Raw genomic sequence first — 20,059 nt, 5'->3', positions numbered from 1 at the left:
AGGGAGACTTTGTCCCCCCTCCCCCCCAAAAAAGAAGCCAAAAAGAAAGAAATTGCCGCAGACGCAATGAAATCTTCTGCTGGTCAGAGCTAGACGGATGCTCTCTCTCTGTCTTCCCTTCCCTGGCTCTTCCAAGAAAGCTATCGTAAAAGGACAAATAAGTTATCACCTGAGAACTCGCTTTTATTAGTGTCACAAAATGAGGCTCTTGCAAGCTTTTCTTGTTGAAACATGGCACTGGCAGTTGTGGCTATGAGAAGATCAAAACTTTTCTTGCAGACCAGCTTTTTCATGTGACTAGTTTGTTCACTCGGCTCAGCTTTGGGGTCTCCCCCCACCTTTTTGCCCCTGCCCTGGGACACCCATCATCTCCTCACCAAATCTATGGACAAAGCCCTAGAATAGCTAGAGTCACTCCAGGCCTCTAGCAAAAAAGGAAGAAATAACAGTGAATTTGCAAATATGCATTGACTGCCCTGCCAAGCATTTCCAGAGAGTGGAGAAAGCTATCTGAGAAACTCCACATCGTTCATCTTTCCATATTCCACCTGCTGGGACTGAGGTTTCTACAATAAAGAGTAACGGAGCGTCATCTCCAGATCAGTCCTCTGAATTCCTTCTAGAACAGTGGGTAAGCTTCATCTTATACAATTGCTGTTGCATCACCAGCTGCACATTCACTGTTTAAAAAGAAACTAGCCCCAGGGTAGGTGCTGCCTGCACTGTTCCCCTGCTGGGGATGCACTTGGTTCAGCCCCTTCAGAAGACCATGTGCCTATTTCTGCTGACACACATGCACCCCGCCCTCTGAGCCAGAAATACCACACTTAAGTATATACCAAGAAAAATACCGACAAAAGACTTGTACATATGAGCCTTATTCCTAATAGCCACAAACTGAAAACAGCCTAAATGTCCATCAGTGGGAACACAGATATAGAAGTTATAGACGATTCATACAATGGAATATTATGCTGCACTTACAAATACTGAACTATGGATTTACACAAAAGTAAAACAGTGGATGGTGCATGATTCCATTTATGTAAAGTGTGAGAACAGGTTCATCCACAAAATTAATCCATAGTGATGAAAGTCAGAATAGTGGGGAGGAGGGGCTGGGTGCAGTGGTTCATGCCTATAATCCCAGCACCTTGGGAGGCCGAGGCGGGCAGATCACCTGAGGTCAGGATTTCAAGACCAGCTTGACCAACATGGTGAAACCCTGTTTCTACTAAAAATACAAAAATTAGTCAGGCAGGGTGTTATGCACCTGTAGTCCCAGCTACTGGGGAGACTGAGGCAGGAGAATCACTTGAACCCGGGAGGTGGAGGTTGCAGTGAGCCGAGACTAAGCCACTGCACTCCAGCTTGGGTGACAGAGTGAGACTCGGTGTGAAAAAAAAAAAAAAGAACAGTGGGGTGGAGGAATATATTGAATGAAAAGAAACCTGAGGAAATTTTCTTGGGTAATAAAAATATTTCTCTATCTTGATCTAGAGGATGATTGCCCAGGTATAATATAAAAATTTGCCATGCTGTCCCCTTAGATTTCTGCATTTGAATGTTTGAAAGTTAAAGAATAGCCCATATATATTACACATTAATTTCCCAAATATATTGCTTCCACAAAGCTTAAAAAATTAGCAGCACGTACCAAATAGTCAAATATTAAAAATCTTGACAGTGTCAAGTATTGGCAAGGATATGAATGCAGGAACTCTCATGTTGTTGGTAAGAGGATAGCTGATACGATCACTCTTTAGGAAATAGTTTGGCAGTACCTAGTAAAATGAATCTAAGAGATTCCATTTCTGTGTATGTCCACTAGAGAAACTCATATATGTGTACCAAGAGATGTATAGGCCAGGCGCAATGGCTCGTGGCTGTGAGCCACTTTGGAGGCCGAGGCAGGCAGATCACTTGAGCCCAGGAGTTTGAGACCAGCCTCGGCAACATGGTGTTTTATCTCTACAAAAAAGTAAACAAAATTAGCCTGGCATGGTGGCACCCACCTGTAGTCCCAGCTATTTTGGGGAGCTGAGGTGAGAGGATCGCTTGAGCCCAGGAGGCAGAGGTTCAGTGAGCCAAGATTGTGCCACTGCACTCCAGTCTGGGTGACAGAGCGAGACCTGGTCTTAAAAAAAAAGAAGACATGTGGCTGGCCGCAGTGGCTCACGCCTATAACCCCAAGATTGTGGGAGGCCGAGGCTGATGGATCCCTTCAGGTCAGGAGTTCGAGACCAGCCTGGCTTAACGTGGCAAAACCCCATCTCTACTAAAAAAAAATACAAAAATTAGCTGGGTCTGGTGGTGCGTGCCTATATTCCCAGCTACTTGGGAGGCTTAGGCATGAGAATCACTTGAACCGGGGAGGTCGAGGCTGCAGTGAGTCAAGATTGCACCACTGCACTCCAGCCTGGGTGACAGAGCAAGACTGTCTCAAAAAAAAAGAAGACATGTGGGCAAGAATGTTTGTGGTGGTGATTTTCCTAACTACCCAAACCTAGAAATTCCTCAGGTGCCCATCATTAGCAGGCTGGATAAAGACATCCTGCTGCAGTCATAGAATAGAACATTTCACCACGATGGGAAAGAATGGCCCACTCAACAATATGGGTGCATCCGAGATTGGTAAAGTTAAGCAAGGCAGGCTGAATGAGAACTGGCCTCAAATTCAAACCTAATCTAAAAGGAATCACTTTTGAAGTATTTTTACGTCTTAGCAAGATTCTGAAGAAAACATTGTGCATTCCCAAAGATAAACTTCAAAACATGAGAAAACCCAACCTTTATTGCTTAGGAGTTTATATGTAGATGGTAAAACTTAAGAGGAAACCCAAGTGATTATTTCAAAATAAGGATGGTGGTGACTTCTTGGGGGTGGTTGAGAGAGTGACAAGGGGCCGGCCGGGTAGGGGAAGGCAAGGTCTTCTCGTATTCTGAGTGTTGGTCACACACCCACACACCGGAGCTCACTTCAGGATCATTTTTCAATAGTACCTTGATGTTTTGCACACCTTTCTGCATGGGTGTTATATTTCACAATCAAAGAAGACAATGATTAACATTAGAAAGGAAGAGATTCAGACATTGCTTTCCTCTGGGACACATCGAGTTCTAAGTGGCCTCACAATAAGCAAAGGGGAGTGACAGCACTTTTTAAAAACTTTTTTACCGTAACTACCCCTGACAGGCTGTGTGTTCTCTCCACAAATTGATTGCAGTTCAATGAAAGAACTCTGCCTGCCTTGGAACTGTGTCATTAAGAGGTAACTCTGAAAGCAAATAGCTCCTTGTGGAGATTACAAACAGGAAATCAGAAACAAAAGGGATGGGGTGTCAAGTGACAGGTTTAAACAGAAAGGGCGCCTCACTGCTGCTGTGCTGGGGCATGCTTGTTCTGTCTGATTAGCCCAGCAGGCATCACTACATACTCCAGAAACCCTCTGAGATACAACCACCATGGTCCCCATCATATAGAAAGGCAAGCAAAACAGTCAGAGGCGGGGCGACTTGCCCCAGGGTCACATCATGAGAAGTGACCCAGCCCAGAGTCTAACCAATGTCTTCCTGACTTCAGACTGGCTCTTCTGACTCCAGGTCCTCTCCCGCTCAGATCCCTGCCAGGCTCCCCACCTACCTTTTTCCATCTTGATTGAAGCTCATCATATGGGTTTTGTTGAAGGGGCAAGTGAAGGCATATTGAACAGGACCATAATCTGTCACTGTCACTCTGACACCATTGTGACTATCCCTGTGGTCCAAAAGCTCGAAATAAGCCATCTGAGGCCAAATGGCTGAAGTTTCTGAAAATATCTTTTGTGGACTTTGGAAGAAGAGGACAAATTCTAGAACAAGGAACTTTTGGGAAAAATGAATCCTGAGGCAGAAACGTCATCATAATCCAGCAGCAAGAAAATGGAGCAGAGCTGAGTTGCTATGAGGGGTTATTGCCTGTTTTTGTGTGTGTGAGAACCGCCAAGCTCCCTGAATCAGAGAGTCCACCCATCCTTCCATCAACTGACTGCCTAAGGTGCTGCGGGTACAATGAACAAGATTGCCCTTGTCCTGGGAAAAATATTAGTCTCGTGAAGAATCTTTATTTTTTTTTTTTTTTTTTAATTTTTTTGCCCTTGACTTTCTTGGTGTAAAGACTAATGTTACTTGCGTGCAAAGTAATCTCACGTTGAATCTTTGGAATGAGCTTTATTAAAAGTCTCCATTATGGAATACTTTTAAAGAAATGGGATTTTGTTATTTTTCACTTGAAGCTGAACTCTTAGGAACACAACTGAATGAGGTTTCTAGAGCAGTACTTCAAAGTTCAGGCTGGCCTGGGTTTGAATTCTGGCTCTCCAATTTGGGAGCTGTGTGACCCCAGTACAAATTACTGAACCTCTCTGTCCCTGACTTTCTGCCTTGTACAATTAGGATAATGAAAGTGCTTATCTCATGAGTATCATCGCTAAATGCATTAAGACAGGGAAAACACAGACAAGAAGGCGTGCCTGGTATGTGTTCAGTGCCTTCTAAATCAGTGGTCAGCAAACTATAATCTGCAGACCAAATCCAGCCCACTGCTTGCTTTTGTAAATAAAGTTTCATTGGAACACAGCTGCACTCGTTTGTTTACATATCATCTATGGCTACTTTTGCACAACAATGGCAAACTTGAGTAGTCGTGACAGATGCACTGGCCTGTGCCGCCTTATGTATTTAATCTCTGGCCCTTTCAAGAAAAAGTTTGTCAATCCTACCTCATCTAAATGGTAGCTATTGTAGTAGCTCTACTAATAGTGTTGCCTTCACCCAGTAATTTGTTTATGTCGGGACAATGTAAATACCCACTCAGGTCATTACTTACCATTTGCTAGGCTTTACAGCGATAGATTTCAGTTTTCATTTTGCTGAGATCATCACATGTTTCAACTGAATTAATGAGGGTTCTGTTTTAATGTTTAACTTAAAGAAAGAAATCCTCCAAATTATTTTCTCCCTCTTGAACGGGAAAACCAATGCTGTATTATCTGTAGCTCACTGATAATTTTGAACATCTTAACATGCGACAAAGTTTCCCGTTTGAAGTTTGTGCTTCCAGCATTTAATTACATGGAACTTTCCTGAAATGTGCTATAAATATGCAGCACCCTGATCTTGGCTAATTGGCTCACGTCTATTAAGGATCTAGGAAGGTCTGATGCTTATCAGAACACGTTTGATCTCAAAATCTTCTAGAAACAGGCACACTTAAGCCATTTCCACCATTTCCTGGATTTCAGAGCATCAAAACCACCACCATAGATGTGAGCTATTTCCACTTCTTTTCTTAGCTAGGAAATGGGATGCTGTGCGACTTCTATTTTATCACTAATAGTATTGTTAACAATAATGTTAAGACGTAAAAAGACTTGAAAAGTGATTCATTTTAGGTTTGAATTTGAGGCCAGTTCTCATTCAGCCTGCCTTGTTTGTCAATATTTTGTCATTTGAACATGATTATAGGAACCCAGGGAAATGCCCTTTTCCTGCTTGTTTCAGTGGGATGTGAAGAGCAAAGAGAGCTCTTAAAAAAATACCTCCATTTGCCTACTGCAAAAGTACCTGCTAAAGCGCTTGGGGCTGCCATGTGTGATTTTCTTACCCCGCTCACATGCTCTATGTATGTCACCCCGGTATAGGAGAGACAGACACTGTTGCATAGTGGGTTTGAAATCCAGTTCTGCCTTTGACTAGTCATACAACCTGAACAAATCACTTCACCTCTTTGTGGCTCAGTTTTCTCGACTGCGTCGTGAGGTAATACTAATACCAGTCTTGCTGGTTTATCCTGAGGACTCAGTGACTTACTGTACATAACTGTGCCTGGCATGTGGTAAGCACTCAGTAATAGCTGTCACCACTGCCACCAACCCCCACTGCCCATCATCATCATTATTGTTACTTGTGGATTTGAATATGGAAACCACGTGATGACAGGAAATGACTGCAGAGTTCTGGGTTCTGTCACCATCACTGCCCGTGTAGTAAAATAGAAGGCATGTTGCTCAACTTAGTTCGGCCATACAAAAATGAAACGATGATGATGATGATGATGATGATGAAGAAGATGATTTGGGTAGCCAGTTTCTTTTGAGATCAGGGGAAAAGGTAGTGGACAAAGAACCAGGAAGTGGGTGAAAGGAAGAAGCAGCAGCCTCTCTGCTTCTGCAAGTGTTAATCTCTGTCTGTGTAGCTAACCCTACCTGGATGTTTTATAAATACAATCTTATTGAATCCCATTGGCAACACAGTGAGGTAAGAATTCTTAATCCCATTTTATAAATAGGTAAAGTGAGGTTTTAGAGAGATGAGCAAATGTATCCCAGCCATGCAGTGGAACAGTGATTTGAACCCAGTTGTATTGGACTCTGAATCACATTTCTTTCTGCTCTGCTGGGCCAGCTTCTAAGTCCCAGCATCGACTAACTTTCTGATAATTGTCAAAAGCACTTAACTCTTGTATATCTTGGTTTTCCTTTGTGAATTAGGTCATTGACTGAGCATCAAAAGGAAACTAATAGAATGTACACGTCGTGTCAGTTATGGCCACCAGAACCCTGTAGGGGAGAAAGGCAATCAATGAAACTGTTCAGTGATAATATTGGGTTCTTGTCACTGTATGACTCTATATAATTTAAATGTCATGTTCATTTCCTTAATTGTTGACAAGACTGCTATCTTTACGTGCTTTCTCTTTGGAAATATTAATGTCAACATGCATTTCATTTAAACATCAACCCTTAAATCAAAATGCCATCCTTGGTCAACTGAAACCTCTAATAAAGTAGGAGGAGGCTAGATATCTTTGAACCCTGTGGGGTGGCTGTTCATGACCTTGGATTGCTCTTCTCCAGGTGCTTGAAGACAGGGATTTGATTAATAAGGTGGGCTGTCTACCTCCCAGGCCACCTGGTTCAGACCCCACAGCACTAGTTATTCATGCCATAGTGTGGGCCCCTGGACTGTAACTGTAAGGAAGGCCATGAGGCATGTATTTAATCCTCTGCCTGCTGATGGAGAGTGTTTCACAGGCAAAAGTAAATTCCATACCTCCATCACTGCATGGAGTTGGCCCTATTCATGCTCACATGTATTGCCTGTTGCTTTAAAAAGAAAAAAAAAAATACCCTGCCCTCATATAGGAGTGCAGGGGTTGGCAAAATTTCTCTGTAAGGTGACTGATAGCAAATATTTTAAGCTTTGTCAGCCGTATATTCTCTGTTACAACTACTCAGCTCTGCAGTGGTAGCCTGAAAGCAGCCATAGACAATGCATAAACAAATGAGCACGGCCATGTACCAACAGAACTTCATTTACAAAAGTAGGCACTAGGCCAGATTTGGCCCATGTACCATAATTTGCCCACTTTTGACTTAGAGATATGTCGTGACTTAGTTTGGTCAATTTCTTTTAGCCATGTATGAAAGCCCTACTTTATAAAGTGCTGCACTGGGTGCTGGGGATAAGGTCAGGAGGCATGGTCTTGCTATAACAGAGCCTACAACCTGTCAAAGAGAACATGTTAGCCAATTACACAGACTGAAACCCAGGTCTTAACAACCTATGACCTTGGGTAAGTTCTCAACCCTCACTAGGCTGTTGATTCCTACTTCATAGGGTTATGAAGCTTCACTTAGAGAAAGGCCACAGCAGGGCCTGGCACCCAGTTTCTGAACCATAAGTGTGAACCTGGAAAAGGAGGCAAACTGAAGCAAATCCCACAGTGTGGAATGCAGTCTTGGGGTGCAGGTCAGTGAAGGGTAAACTGAGGCTAGAGAACCCAGTCATTGTAAACAGATGAGAGTCAATGCTGCTGCTGCCTGGCCCTGTGCGCATCCTTTTCTGTGGTCACATAAAACAACAAGCTCTAGACCTGGCTTCTACTAGACTCAGAAAGTTGACGGGGCCCTTTTCTGTGAGTCCTACTGAATAATGTCAATATCTTAGTTAATCAATTCTGCGACTCTCATGTCTTCATATTTTAACAACTCTAAAATTGGGATGCATCTTTGAGTTCGTATCAAATCATTGTTTAATTAGCAACAGGTTTCCTTTATTAGTGGTATTGGAATAATGATGCATCTTACGATTGATAATGACTTAGAGATGAGGAAAACAGTATCTAGGACTTACTGGTTATTTAAAAATGCCAATAGCTACTGTGCTTGTTTGTTTCTTCATTCTCTTTTCACATAATTATTAGGCACCTACTGTGTTCTGAGGAAGTGTTTTAGCTGCTGGATATACGTACAGGCAAGGTCTTTGCTCTTGTGGAATAATCAAGTTGTTGCAGGAGACAGTAAACAAAGGAATGCTGGAAAGGAAGTGAAGGTGTGATGCAGAAAGTTAATTAACAAGCCGGGCGCGGTGGCTCACGCCTGTAATCCTAACACTTTGGGAGGCTGAGGCGGGCGGCAGGAGTTCAAGACCAGCCTGGCTAACATGGTGAAACCCCGTCTCTACTAAAAATACAAAAAAAATTAGCCAGGCATGGTGGTGCATGCCTGTAGTTCAAGCTACTCGGGAGGCTGAGGCAGGATAATCGCTTCAACCCGGGAGGTGGAGGTTGCAGTCAGCCGAGATCGTACCACTGCACTCCAGCCTGGGCGACAGAACGAGACTCCATCTCAAAAATAAATAAAATAAATAAATAACAGAGAAAACATACTGAGATGAGGGGCTCAGGCCGTGACATTTGAGCTCAGACATGAAGAATGAAAAGGAATCATCTCTATGGAGGGTGATGGGGGGGGAAGCATTCCAGGCAGAGGGAACAGCAAGGTGAGGAGGTAGGTAGGTGGTCAGCAAGGGAGAGAGAGGAAAATACAGGCTGCAGAGGTAGACAGGTCATGTAGGGCCCCATGGCCACCATAAGGAGTTCGGATTTTATTCTAAATGAACCAAGAAGCCACTGGAAGGTTTTAAGCTGGGCAGTGTCAAGATTACTTTTACATTTAAAAAGCTTAAAGAAGCTGGGCGTGGGGGCCCACGCCTATAATCCTAGCACTTTGGGAGGCCAAGGCAGACAGATTGCCTGAGCTGACTCAGGAGTTTGAGACCAGCCTGGGCAACATGGCGAAACCCTGTCTCTACTAAAAATACAAAAAATTAGCTGGGCGTGGTGGCGCGCCTGTAGTCCCAGCTACTCGGGAGGCTGAGGCAGGCAATCACTTGAACTCAGAAGGTGGAGGTGGCAGTGAGCTGAGGTCACGCCACTGCACTGCAGCCTGGGGGACAGAGCGAGACTCCGTCTCCACAAAATAAATAAATAAATAAAAAGCTAAAATAGTTGCCTAGTCTTCAGTGAGATTTCCTCACCTGATCCTGCAGATGAGGACCGCAGAGCCCAGGGATCCAGAATGAGGGTGGTAGAAAGATGGCCATAAGGAAAGCCAGATCCCTTCCCATGTCACACACAGTGCAGTTGTGGTCCAGCCTCTTTCCCTGTAAACCTTGTTTTCCTCTCATGTATAAGACGAAAAACTAGTGTCTTTGAGACCTCGATTTCCCCATCACCCAATCATAACTTCCATCTTGTCTGTTCCTTAAAATCATTTACTGTGAAGCCTTGCAGATGGCCCTACTTTGCAAACAGGACAGCCCTATTCCCACGCCGTCATTCCCATTACATCCTCCTTATTAATGACACAACGATGACATGCTTTGATAATCAACACCCCGCTATAGAGACCAAGTATTTTTGTTTGTATTTGGATCATAAAATTAACTCCCTCTGGGGTCCCCCTAGGGAGGCCTCTCTTTTTCTTTTTTTTTTTTTTTCGAGGCAGAGTCTCATTCTGTCACCAGGCTGGAGTGCAGTGGCGTGATCTTGGCTCATTGCAGCCTCCACCTTCCCGGTTCAAGCGATTTTCCTGCCCCAGCCTCCCGACAAGCTGGGACTACAGGTGCACGCCACCATACCAGGCTAATTTTTGTAGCTTTAGATGGGGTTTCACCAAGTTGGCCAGGTGGTCTCAAACTCCTGACCTCAGGTGACCCACCCACCTCGGCCTCCCCTAAAGTACGGGGAATACAGGCATGAGCCACTGCGCCCGGCCATCTTTTTTCTAATCTAATACCTTCTCACCTCCCTGCTGCCTTCTGGATTCTCACCCTCAGCGTCTTTCTTTCCTCCCAACTTGCCGTTTCTCACCCCTGTGTTTGGCAGGCCCTCCTGTCGCCCACTGTCACACCTAAGACTCCTCCCAGGTTACACACTACATTCATGGCCAGTCTAGACTTAACCCAGAGCTGCTGACTCCATGTCTAGTGTTTTACTCAGTTGTGTCACCTCTTCACAATTCCGAGCGGAATTATCAATTGTACTTACCCATAAGCTGATATTTTTCCCCCTCAATCCTGGGAAGTTTTGGACAGTTGATCTTTTCCTTCTGTTTTCCCTCCTGCTTACTTCACTCTAACCATTTCTCTTTAAACCAGGCAGAGTCCGTCTGCACTGGCTTTTCTCCCTTCCTGGAGTGTTCTTCTCCCCATGTAGCCATGTAGCTCACTTCCTCACTGCCTTCAGGCTTTCAATCAAATGTTTCCTTCTCAATGATCCTGCCCTTGAAATTGCTATTTGCAAAACAGTGGTCAGGATAGGCCTCATTTAGAAACGGTGATTCAAATATGACTAAGTTGCTAACTGCTGCAGAACATTTGGTCCAAAAGCAGCCATGAATGGAGTAATGAAGAAATGTTCTGGACAGAGTGAAGAGCCAGTGCAAAGGCCCTGGGGCAGTGTGTTCATGGGACAGCAAGGAGGCCAGTGTGGCTATACCTGAAAATCAGAAGGTAGAAGTGAATGAGGCTGCACAGGATGTAGGAACCCTTTCATACAGTCCTTGTAGAAAGTGCCTAGTCAGATATGGTCCTGAGACCAGCAGCGTCTGTTTTATTAAAGATGCAGAATCTCAGCTCTCACCCCAGACCTACTGGATCAGAATCTGCATTTTAACAAGCTTCCCAGATGATTTGCATGCACATTGATGTTTAAGTAACACTGTCATAAATCATCTTTCATTTCTAATGACTTAATGCCCAATTCTTTCCACTATCCACTCCTTCCTTCCCTCCTTGCATAACACCAGGCAGAGGCTAGCCCTGCCCCAGTGATCTTAGGCATTTAAGGAAAAGTTAATTGCTTTTCCTCTAAAAAAAAAAGTTGTGGGAAACCCTGAAGAAGCCAAATAATCATTGGGCTAAAAACAGAAGCTTGGGCTTTCATACACTTTCCTAAAATTAACTGGTCCTTTGTTTAGGGAATCCTTCAGGTTTTCTTCCCCTAGAAACTACCACATCCTGTCCAGATACCTTCCAGTCTTCCAGTGTAATACATTGTTTATTGGGGTGTGTGAGTGGGTGTTCAGTGCACTTCCACAATTCCTGATTACTGCGCAGGTCTCTTCTATACATTGACTGTTCATCATATTTTATAAAGAGCTTTCTTTTTTTCCTATATAACCAAAGCATTGAAAATATTAGGCTATTAACATACCAAGAAATGCAATCAATCAGCTGATTATCATCTAATGTTTTAATGATCACATTTTTAATCCAATTATCCATGTTTGAATCTTTCAAATTTTCTTTAATTAAAAATTGCCTCCTGGCACTGCTATCAGAAGTAAGAAATTGAACAGAATCGGCCAGATATAATTTAATGTTGAAAGCAAACTGCAAGGGTAACTGGGCCGTGCTGGGCTTAATGGTTGACCATGACTTTAAAGCCCTTACACAAAATTTCCTAATTGATAAGAAAAATTTAATCATCTTCAGATATAAACCCTTTGCATTCAAATAAGGTATTTCTTTTTCCAAATAAATCTCCCCTAACTGATTATTCATATTGTCATTCAAAAGGCTTAAAAATGAAAGAAAGCGTTGGGTAAAATGTAGACTACTTAATACAGTGTGTATTTAATATAAAAGTCATACATTATTCATTTTTGCAATTTGAATAACTTTGAATTTAGCATCCCTGTTCCTCATCTTTTTCTTTGACGAACAATTAATTATTAAAATATAATATTGTCTGCGTACAGCACCCAGGATCCTTGAAAGTGGAATACGAGATTCGTTTCTTTTCAATTCTTTTATCTAGTAATGCACAGTACCTGCTTATTACGGTATAATGGAATGAATGGTGGTAGAAATAGTTTTTCAAATATTTTTCTCAACTAGTAAGTGGCTGGGACAGGAATGTTTTGAATTCAAATGACTAATTATGATAAAAGTTGGAGGCAGAATGCACTGATCAGGATGGGCATGGAGTCACACTGCCGTTTTCTAGCAAGCCTTATTTAACAAGCACTTATGCATGCTTACTGTGTCTCCTAAGCCCTCACCTGATGTTAACTCGTTTGAGTCATACTCAGAACCTCCTTGTAATGTCAGTGTTATTATCCCATTTTACAGATGAGGAAACACTTACGCAAAGGTTAAATAACCCTTCTCAAGTCAAACCTTTAAGTAGAATAGTTAGGATTCATATCCAGGGGACCTAGCTCTAGCACTTCTCCCCATTTTAGAATATCTACATTTATGAAGATTTTATTAGCCAGGCATATGGGCTCACAGCTGTAATTTCAGCACTTTGGGAGGCTGGGGCTGGAGGATTGCTTGAGGCCAGAAGTTTGGGACCAGCTTGGGCAACACAGCAAGACCTCATGTCTACTAATTTTTTTTTTTTTTAATTAGGCAGGCGTGGTGGTACAAGCCTGTAGTCCTAGCTACTCAGGAAGCTGAGAGGGGAAGATTGCTTGAGCCCAGGAGTTCAAGGCTGCAGTGCCACCACAGCCTAGGCAACAGAGTGAGAATCTGTCTCTAATTTATACAAAGAAAAAAAAAAGATTTTATAAATGAAAGAGTTTATGCTTTCAGCTGAAAAGTGCTTTATTTCTTCTTCCCAGTGGCTATACTCAGGAACTACCAGTCTTGAGTCTGGCCAGTTGAGCCCCAGTGGCTTAAGCTGGCATCAGTAGACAGTACTAGAAATATAGAGCTACCATTTCTAAAATTGTTTCTAATTTGTAATTAAGCATTGCAAGCACCCCATTTATCGGTAGAGCACTGTCAGTGGGACTGAGCAGGCAATGAAATTTTCAGAAAGATCGCTGCAAACTGCTGTTCGACTTGAACTGAGATGGGGAAAAAAGTCAAGAGTTAATTCTGTAATGTATTGCTCATGTTAATTCTGTAATGCATTGGCATTTAGTAATGGGGGCACCTGAACATATAGCAAATTCCCCCCACCCCACAAGTCTGGCTATGGCTATCAAGGTGACTTTCTGATACGTGGGATTCCTTTCCCACCTCCCACCCCCAACACTTATGTTAAAATAGGGGCAGGCAGAATACGACCGAAGGCCAAATCCATTCTACTGTCTATTTTTGTATGGCCCCTGAGCTAAGAATGGTTTTTACATTCAATTCCCGATTAAGTGAAATGTTATTCCCCCAAAAAAGAATCATATTATTCTCATTAAGTAGATATATATTTTGAAAATTGTTCTCAGTTATTAATAGCGTTTCAAATACAGTTAATAAGATTGTGAAAGTGTGCTTGTTATTTAAGTACCTACATAACATCTTCAAATTCACCTCTTGGCCTGCAAAGCCTAAAATGTTTACTCTTTGGTACTTTACAGAAAACGGTTGCTCATTCCTAGCTTAAAACCCAAAATGAGCCAGACTGTACCTCACCTGGGCTTGTGCTCAGCCACATGCTTGCCTTGAAAAATCTGGGCTTACAGTGGGCCAGGAACTATACCAAGCCCCTTATGTCTGTTAACTTGCTTAATTGTCACAGCAACCCTGAGAGTAAATATTCTCATTATTCCCATTTTACAGATGATGGAAGTAGCTCAGAGAGGTTAAGGCCTTTGCCTAAGGTCACACAGCCATCAAATGTCAGTTAATTCGAAGCCCATACTGGAGCTCTGGCAAAGAAAGCGCTCACCTAGACTGCGTATGCTGATGGACAGTGTATCTAACATGGGATGCCTTGAAGGGCACAAGCAGTAATCCAGTTAAAAAAAAAAAAAAAGACATGCACAAAACATTAAAGAAAGTACATGACAAAACATGGGTAGCTTAGAGGAATAATAGTAAAAGTAATAACAATTAGAGTAAGAATAATATCTATCACGTATGAGATGTTTACTGTGTTCCCAGCTCTTTCTGAACCCCTTTCTTATGTTGACTTATTTATCATCTTCACTACTGCAGCCTAGGAAGGTTTCATAACTTGCCTACGCTCACACAGCTCACAGATAGCGGAGTTGGGATTTGAACCTGGGCAGGCTGAAAACCTGTTCTCCAGCAGCAACCCTTGAAGGAATGCACAAGTGCTGGGGGTGCTGTTGCAGGCAGTGGTTAGATGTCGGTTTTCAGCACTGAGTGATGTTTCCTGCTCTCCGGGCATACTGTTTCAGAGTCCCTGGAGAAATAGTCCCATGTGAGTGTCTGTATTCTTCACATGTTTTTGACCTTGGGTCTTTTACTTCATCCTGGTCTTGTATTTATCCAGCCCTAAAGTCAAAGAATTGGACTACATCGATGGTTTTCAAAGTGTCCCTGGATCCCCTACTCAGCTTCAGCCACCAGGGCTGACTTAACTTATTTGAGTTGCTGGGGTCTTGAGCAAGATTTTGTTTGAAGTGACCATCCTTTGGCCTCCAAAGCCACTGAACTAAGCCACTGAACTGTCCCACTCCCTTCCAGATCACAAAGTCCTAAGATTCAATGGCAGCGATAGTGGTGGAATGAATAAGCAGTGAAGCCAGGCCCTCCTCCTCTGTCCCTTGTACCGGGTCTACCCACCTCGCCACCGATCTGACTGCACGTGCTGATCAGCAAAAGCCAGAACTTGCCTCTGAAGCCCTGGTGTTGGTCAAGAACAGAGAGGCCCTTTTGAGTTTGCAGCAGGGGTCACACGCACTTTCCATCATGCCTGCTCAATCCATGAGCCCATCTGAGAACTTACATAAGAGCCCGACCCTGCCCAATCAGCGTTCCCCTTTGAAATCTAATCTCCTGTTGGTGGGGCAGGTGCTTTTGCTTTATCTTTTGATGCCCTTTAAAGCCATGGCCTCCTCCTAGAGTGTGTTTAGATGAGGGCTTGGCTGCCAGGGGTTTGCCGGGGTTGTCTTGTCACTTCCTGTGAGCATACAGCATGCTTAACTGCAACCGTAATGTTGGACTGGGCTCTGAGGGGAAAACTCTTCTGATTCTCTAGCCATTCGGCCTGGATCCCTTGATCCTAAGGCAGGTTGGTGTGCTGCGGTGTGACTCCAAGTTCGCCTACAACATGAGGGAGACATGAAGGTGGCAGTTTTGCAGCTGGTGGTGCCAAGCCCTACCCACACCCTCTATCGCTTGGGGCTTTGTGTTGACTATTTACACAGCCCAGGAAGCTCAGAGGCAGCAAGCAAAGGCCAAAATATTTTCTTCTCCCGGCCAAACCAGGCCCCGCCAAGCATGCTTGCAGAGGTTTCCCCTGTCATTAGGCTGCTGGTAACCAGGTTTAAATTAAAGCCCAGACTTGCCAGTGGGCGGAGGGGCAATTCCGTTATTTCTAGCCTTTTGTACAACAGAAATTGTTTTTGTAATTTTGATTATAGAACCCTATGATTTGAAGACTTTTGCATTTATTGGTTAATCCTAAATTTTTATTTTGGAAAAAGAAGAATTGAACACCTCTCTGAGAATCAGCCAAGGTTTCTGAGCCTCACGAATAAGTGCTGTTACTTCGCTGTTCACTAGTGCTTGGGCTTGGTTATTTAACCTCTCTATTCCTTGATTTCCACGTCTGTAAAATGAGTATTAGAAAGCACATACTTCAGAGAGTTGTGAACTAAGAGAGCATAGTGATGTGAATAATAAAAGCCTAGATTCTAAACCCAGCTACCTGTTTCTCTATCCCGGCTCTGTAAACTGGGGATAATCATAGGACTAACTTCATGGAGTTATTTTAAGCATTTAATAAATTAATCTTTATAAAGCTCTTAGAACAGGGCCTGTTGCATATAGTAAGTGCTGTTTAAGTGTTTGCAACATGTAAATACTCAGAATAGTGCCTGGCATATAGGCGAAGCTAAATCAATATTAAGCCTTCTTCAACTAATCTTTTCCAAAAGGAAATTGCAATTTTAATTATAATATAGTTGATTCCTGTTGGGTTTTTGCGTTATCCCCTAGTTACACAGACTTCTTGAGTCTGGGGATGCACAGTTGCCCAAATGCCTGCACTAGTTGTTCTGCATGAAAATGAGAAGAGGAAGGAAGGAGGAGGTATGAGGCTTGGGAATAATATTTCTGTAGGCTCAGGTGTGTCTATGAGGTCACCTGGAACCCTGTTCCCAGGGCCCATGGTGGAAGCCATGAAGGAGCTAAGGGACCCCATGAACAGGACTCCAGTAGTCTTACTGCATCTCTAACAGGGAAGGGGAGAGAATCCCAGATGTAAACTCAAGACTAGATGTCTGGAGATGTATGTAGAGACTAGAACCTTCTCTGACTCATGAAAGAAGCTAGACAGTTTACTGGGTGTGCTTGGGAGAATTATAAGACATTCTCCTCATCTTCTCTGCGACACTGTTCCTTCCTGTCCCGGGGCCTTTGCTCATGCTGTTTCTACTGCGTACAGTGTTTTTCTTCACCTTGTTTGCCCCCACCCCTGCATTTTCACCTAGCTAACCTCAGTGCCTTCTTGGGCTGAGTCAGAGCTGTGTGGAGTCTCTGGTGTCAAGACACCTGGATTCACATCCTGGCTTTGCTTCTTAGGAGCTGTGTGACCTTGAGCAGACACTAACCCGTTCCATGCCTTGCTTTCCTCATAGATTAGTCATATTTTCATTGTTGGGTCTGACCTTCAATATCATTTCTTCTGTTTAAGGGAAGACACCTCCACGTTTGTAAAAAGAACGCTGGTTGCTGGGGCCATTCTTTTTAAGTTTCTAGTTGTGCCTTGGTTGGGCTTCACTTCAATTTGGAAAGGACTTGGTTGAAACCATAATGAAATGTAGCCAGCTTTGGAATTGCACATTACTGGTGACTTACAGTTTTCTTTTCATAATGATTCTCTCATTGTGTCCCAGAGTTTGTTCCACTGATTATCTATGTGTTCATAGATAATTAGCAAAGAGTTCTATGATGAAACAAGATTGGGAAGGGGTGGGTTAAACAAAGTCAAGCCCATTTCTTTTCTGCAAGACTTCTCAGAGATTTTGGTATGCTAGAGTATTTTGTCTATTTCCTGGGGAAGGGAGAGGGACTTTAATGTGGCCCAACCATGTTTATCATGGAACCTGTTTTTTACTGAAATATACTGTGGTACTGGTGTCCTCAGAACACACCCTGGGAAATGCTGCTTTGTTTACTTAGGCTCTCCCACCACCAAATGCTAGTGCTTCTCAGCATATAAACAAACATAAGGCTTGTGATGTGGCACCAGCATGCCGAGGGTGTTGACTGTGTCTGCGGCTTGGAATGGCATGACTTACCATTGTGCTTTTCTTTTCCCTTTTTCCCCAAACAGAGAAGGAGACCTTTCTGGATCCTTTCGTCCTCCGGGACCTCCTGCCTGCATCCCTGGGCAGCTATTATCGGTACACAGGTTCCTTGACCACACCACCGTGTAGCGAAATAGTGGAGTGGATAGTCTTCCGGAGACCCGTCCCCATCTCTTACCATCAGGTAGATATTCTTCTTAAGTGGGGTTTCTGTGTTTACTTGTTTTGTATTGACTTAACGATCCAGCATGGCTAGAGTATACCAGTAAGGAATTTGTTCTTGATCCTGTGCACTTCATTGATTCCTGCAGTCTTTCCCACAAACATGTTTTTGAACCCAAGAACTGCAAGCTATAGAACGTGGTTTCTTAGCTGCAAATGAAATTAACTCACTAAAGAGAATTGCAGGCACCAAATCTGAGTATTGTTTAGGTATTCAATCTTGAGGAGGTAATAATAGCTATCCTCGATGATGATGACCTTTTGTGCCAGAAACTCTTCTAAGCTCTTTACAAATGTTGACCCATTTCATCTTCATGAACAACACTCTTGTGAGGTAGATGCTATTTGTACCCCCATTCTACAGTCTTATGAGGAAGGTGCTGTGCCTACCCCCATTTTATAGAGGAGATCGAGCCACACAGAAGGTTATTTGCCTGCAATCACACAACTGGTAACCATGCCGTGGTGTCTGATTCCAAAGATCATGCTCTGACCACTAAGCCTACCCACAGTTCAGAAAAGAAAGAGATTTGTGGACATGGAGAAATGAAATAAAACATATCATTGATTGAGTTCTTTCTGTGTGCTATGTACTTTACTCAGCACTTTATACATATCAGCTTAATCAGTGGCAACACAAACATAGAGAGATGGGTATTCACATAGAACATCGTGGCATGGAGAGATTGGGTAACATGCCCAAAGATTCATGGTTAATGAATGATGAAGCCAAAAACTGAGCCTGGGTTTGCCTGATTCCAAAACCCATGTTTCTGACCACTATACTGTACTGCTTCCTTCAGAGTGTGGCCTGAGCACATTTCATGGGACGGCATGATTTAGGCTGAGCAGTTAACTGTGGGTAGGAACTGATGAATTGGAGATAGGATTGAGGCAGTGTCAGAGGAAGGGGAACCATCTGGGCAATGAGAGGTCTTTAAATCACCTCATGAGGTTTGAATGTATGGTTGGGGATGATTCTTAGAAGGGACATGTTAGTTGTGCAAAATTCAGCATGGATTGAATTACAAAAAGTGTCACATTTCTTCTGCATTATTCCCAAAAACAGAGCCAGGAACAATGGGTAGGATTTGTAAGAAAGTGGATTTGATCCATTAAGCAAGACTGTCCAAACTTGAAAGGTACTTAGGATGTCTTTCATAGAAACGACAACCTCCTCCAGTCTGATTGTTCTAGTACCAGTTGACCTTCTGGGTCTTATGTCAAGTATTCCAGTAGGTGGGTCTGAATAGACATTGGCCAACCAACTACTTGGCTGGCCTTGGGTCACATGTCCATCTTTGAATGAGCCATCAGAGGTGCCAGATAGCATCCTGAAACATCCAGTGTTACCTGTCAGTGGGTAAATGGGGCAGGTTCCCTAGAAGAAGGTAGGGGCAGTAGAGACACTATCCCCCTAACCAAGTTAGGTCATGTAAGGCCAGGCTGAACAAATTTATTTGGCCTCACTGCTGTTTTGGCAGTCATTTTACTTTCAGATTTTTTTTTTCCTTTTAATCTGACCCTGACAATAAAGAAAGGACTGGTGATTTGGTTTCAGAACAGGATCTGCCAGCCTTAAGGAGATAATGAAATAAGAAATGAGTTTTCTTCCTAATGATGATGCCAACATTGTTTCATTAAAAAAATAATAATAAAGTTACAGCCCAAATATTTATATATGCAGGGTTGGCGGGAGAGTTTTTTTTTTCAAGATCCTTTTTTGTCAATTAATAAATACTTTTGTCTTGAAAGATTGAAAGGTTTACGGCTCAGTGGCTCATGCCTGTAATTTCAGCACTTTGGGAGGGTGAAGCAGGAAGAACCCTTGAGCCCAGGAATTCGAGACCAGCCTGGGCAACATAGCGAGACCCTGATCTCTACAAAAAAAAATTTTTAAATTATCCAGACGTGGTGGCACATGCCTGTTGATCCCAGCTGCTTGGGAGGCTGAGGGGGGAGGATCACTTGAGTCTAGGAGGTCAAGTCTGCAGTGAACTGTGATCACGCCACTGCATTCCAGTGTGGATGACAGAGTGAGACTCTGTCTCAAAAAAAAAAAAAAAAAAAAAAAAAGAGAAAGATTTGAGATAATGAAGTTAAGGAATACTGATTTGGCTACTTTTCACGTAGAATTCCATGTAAGGAGAGTCAGAGAGTCGTTGATTAGCTGGAGAGAAATAAGGACCATTAACATATGCTGGGTTTCATTATAGCTCCAGATTTGAAACAAAAAACAGAGTTTGGGGCTTGGATGTGTTGCCAAGTGTTTGTCTTTTAGA

At 43.1% G+C, this 20,059-nt stretch overlaps 1 protein-coding gene across 3 annotated transcripts in view; it reads left to right on the top strand.

The window, feature by feature from the left end:
- PTPRG (protein tyrosine phosphatase receptor type G) overlaps nucleotides 1–20,059 on the top strand; it is a 743,963-nt gene that overhangs the window by 581,547 nt on the left and 142,357 nt on the right. For all 3 annotated transcript variants that reach the window (XM_003273634.3, XM_003273635.3, XM_030802031.1), the window contains exon 7: nucleotides 17,582–17,739. In XM_003273634.3, the coding sequence (XP_003273682.1) occupies nucleotides 17,582–17,739 (158 nt within the window). The remainder of the gene's footprint in view (nucleotides 1–17,581; nucleotides 17,740–20,059) is intronic.

Source organism: Nomascus leucogenys, chromosome 21, assembly GCF_006542625.1.
Source record: "Nomascus leucogenys isolate Asia chromosome 21, Asia_NLE_v1, whole genome shotgun sequence".
NCBI classification, from domain to species: Eukaryota; Metazoa; Chordata; class Mammalia; order Primates; family Hylobatidae; genus Nomascus; species Nomascus leucogenys.
The sequence above is the reverse complement of the archived record's forward strand: the minus strand, read 5'-3'. Positions and strand labels throughout refer to the sequence as shown.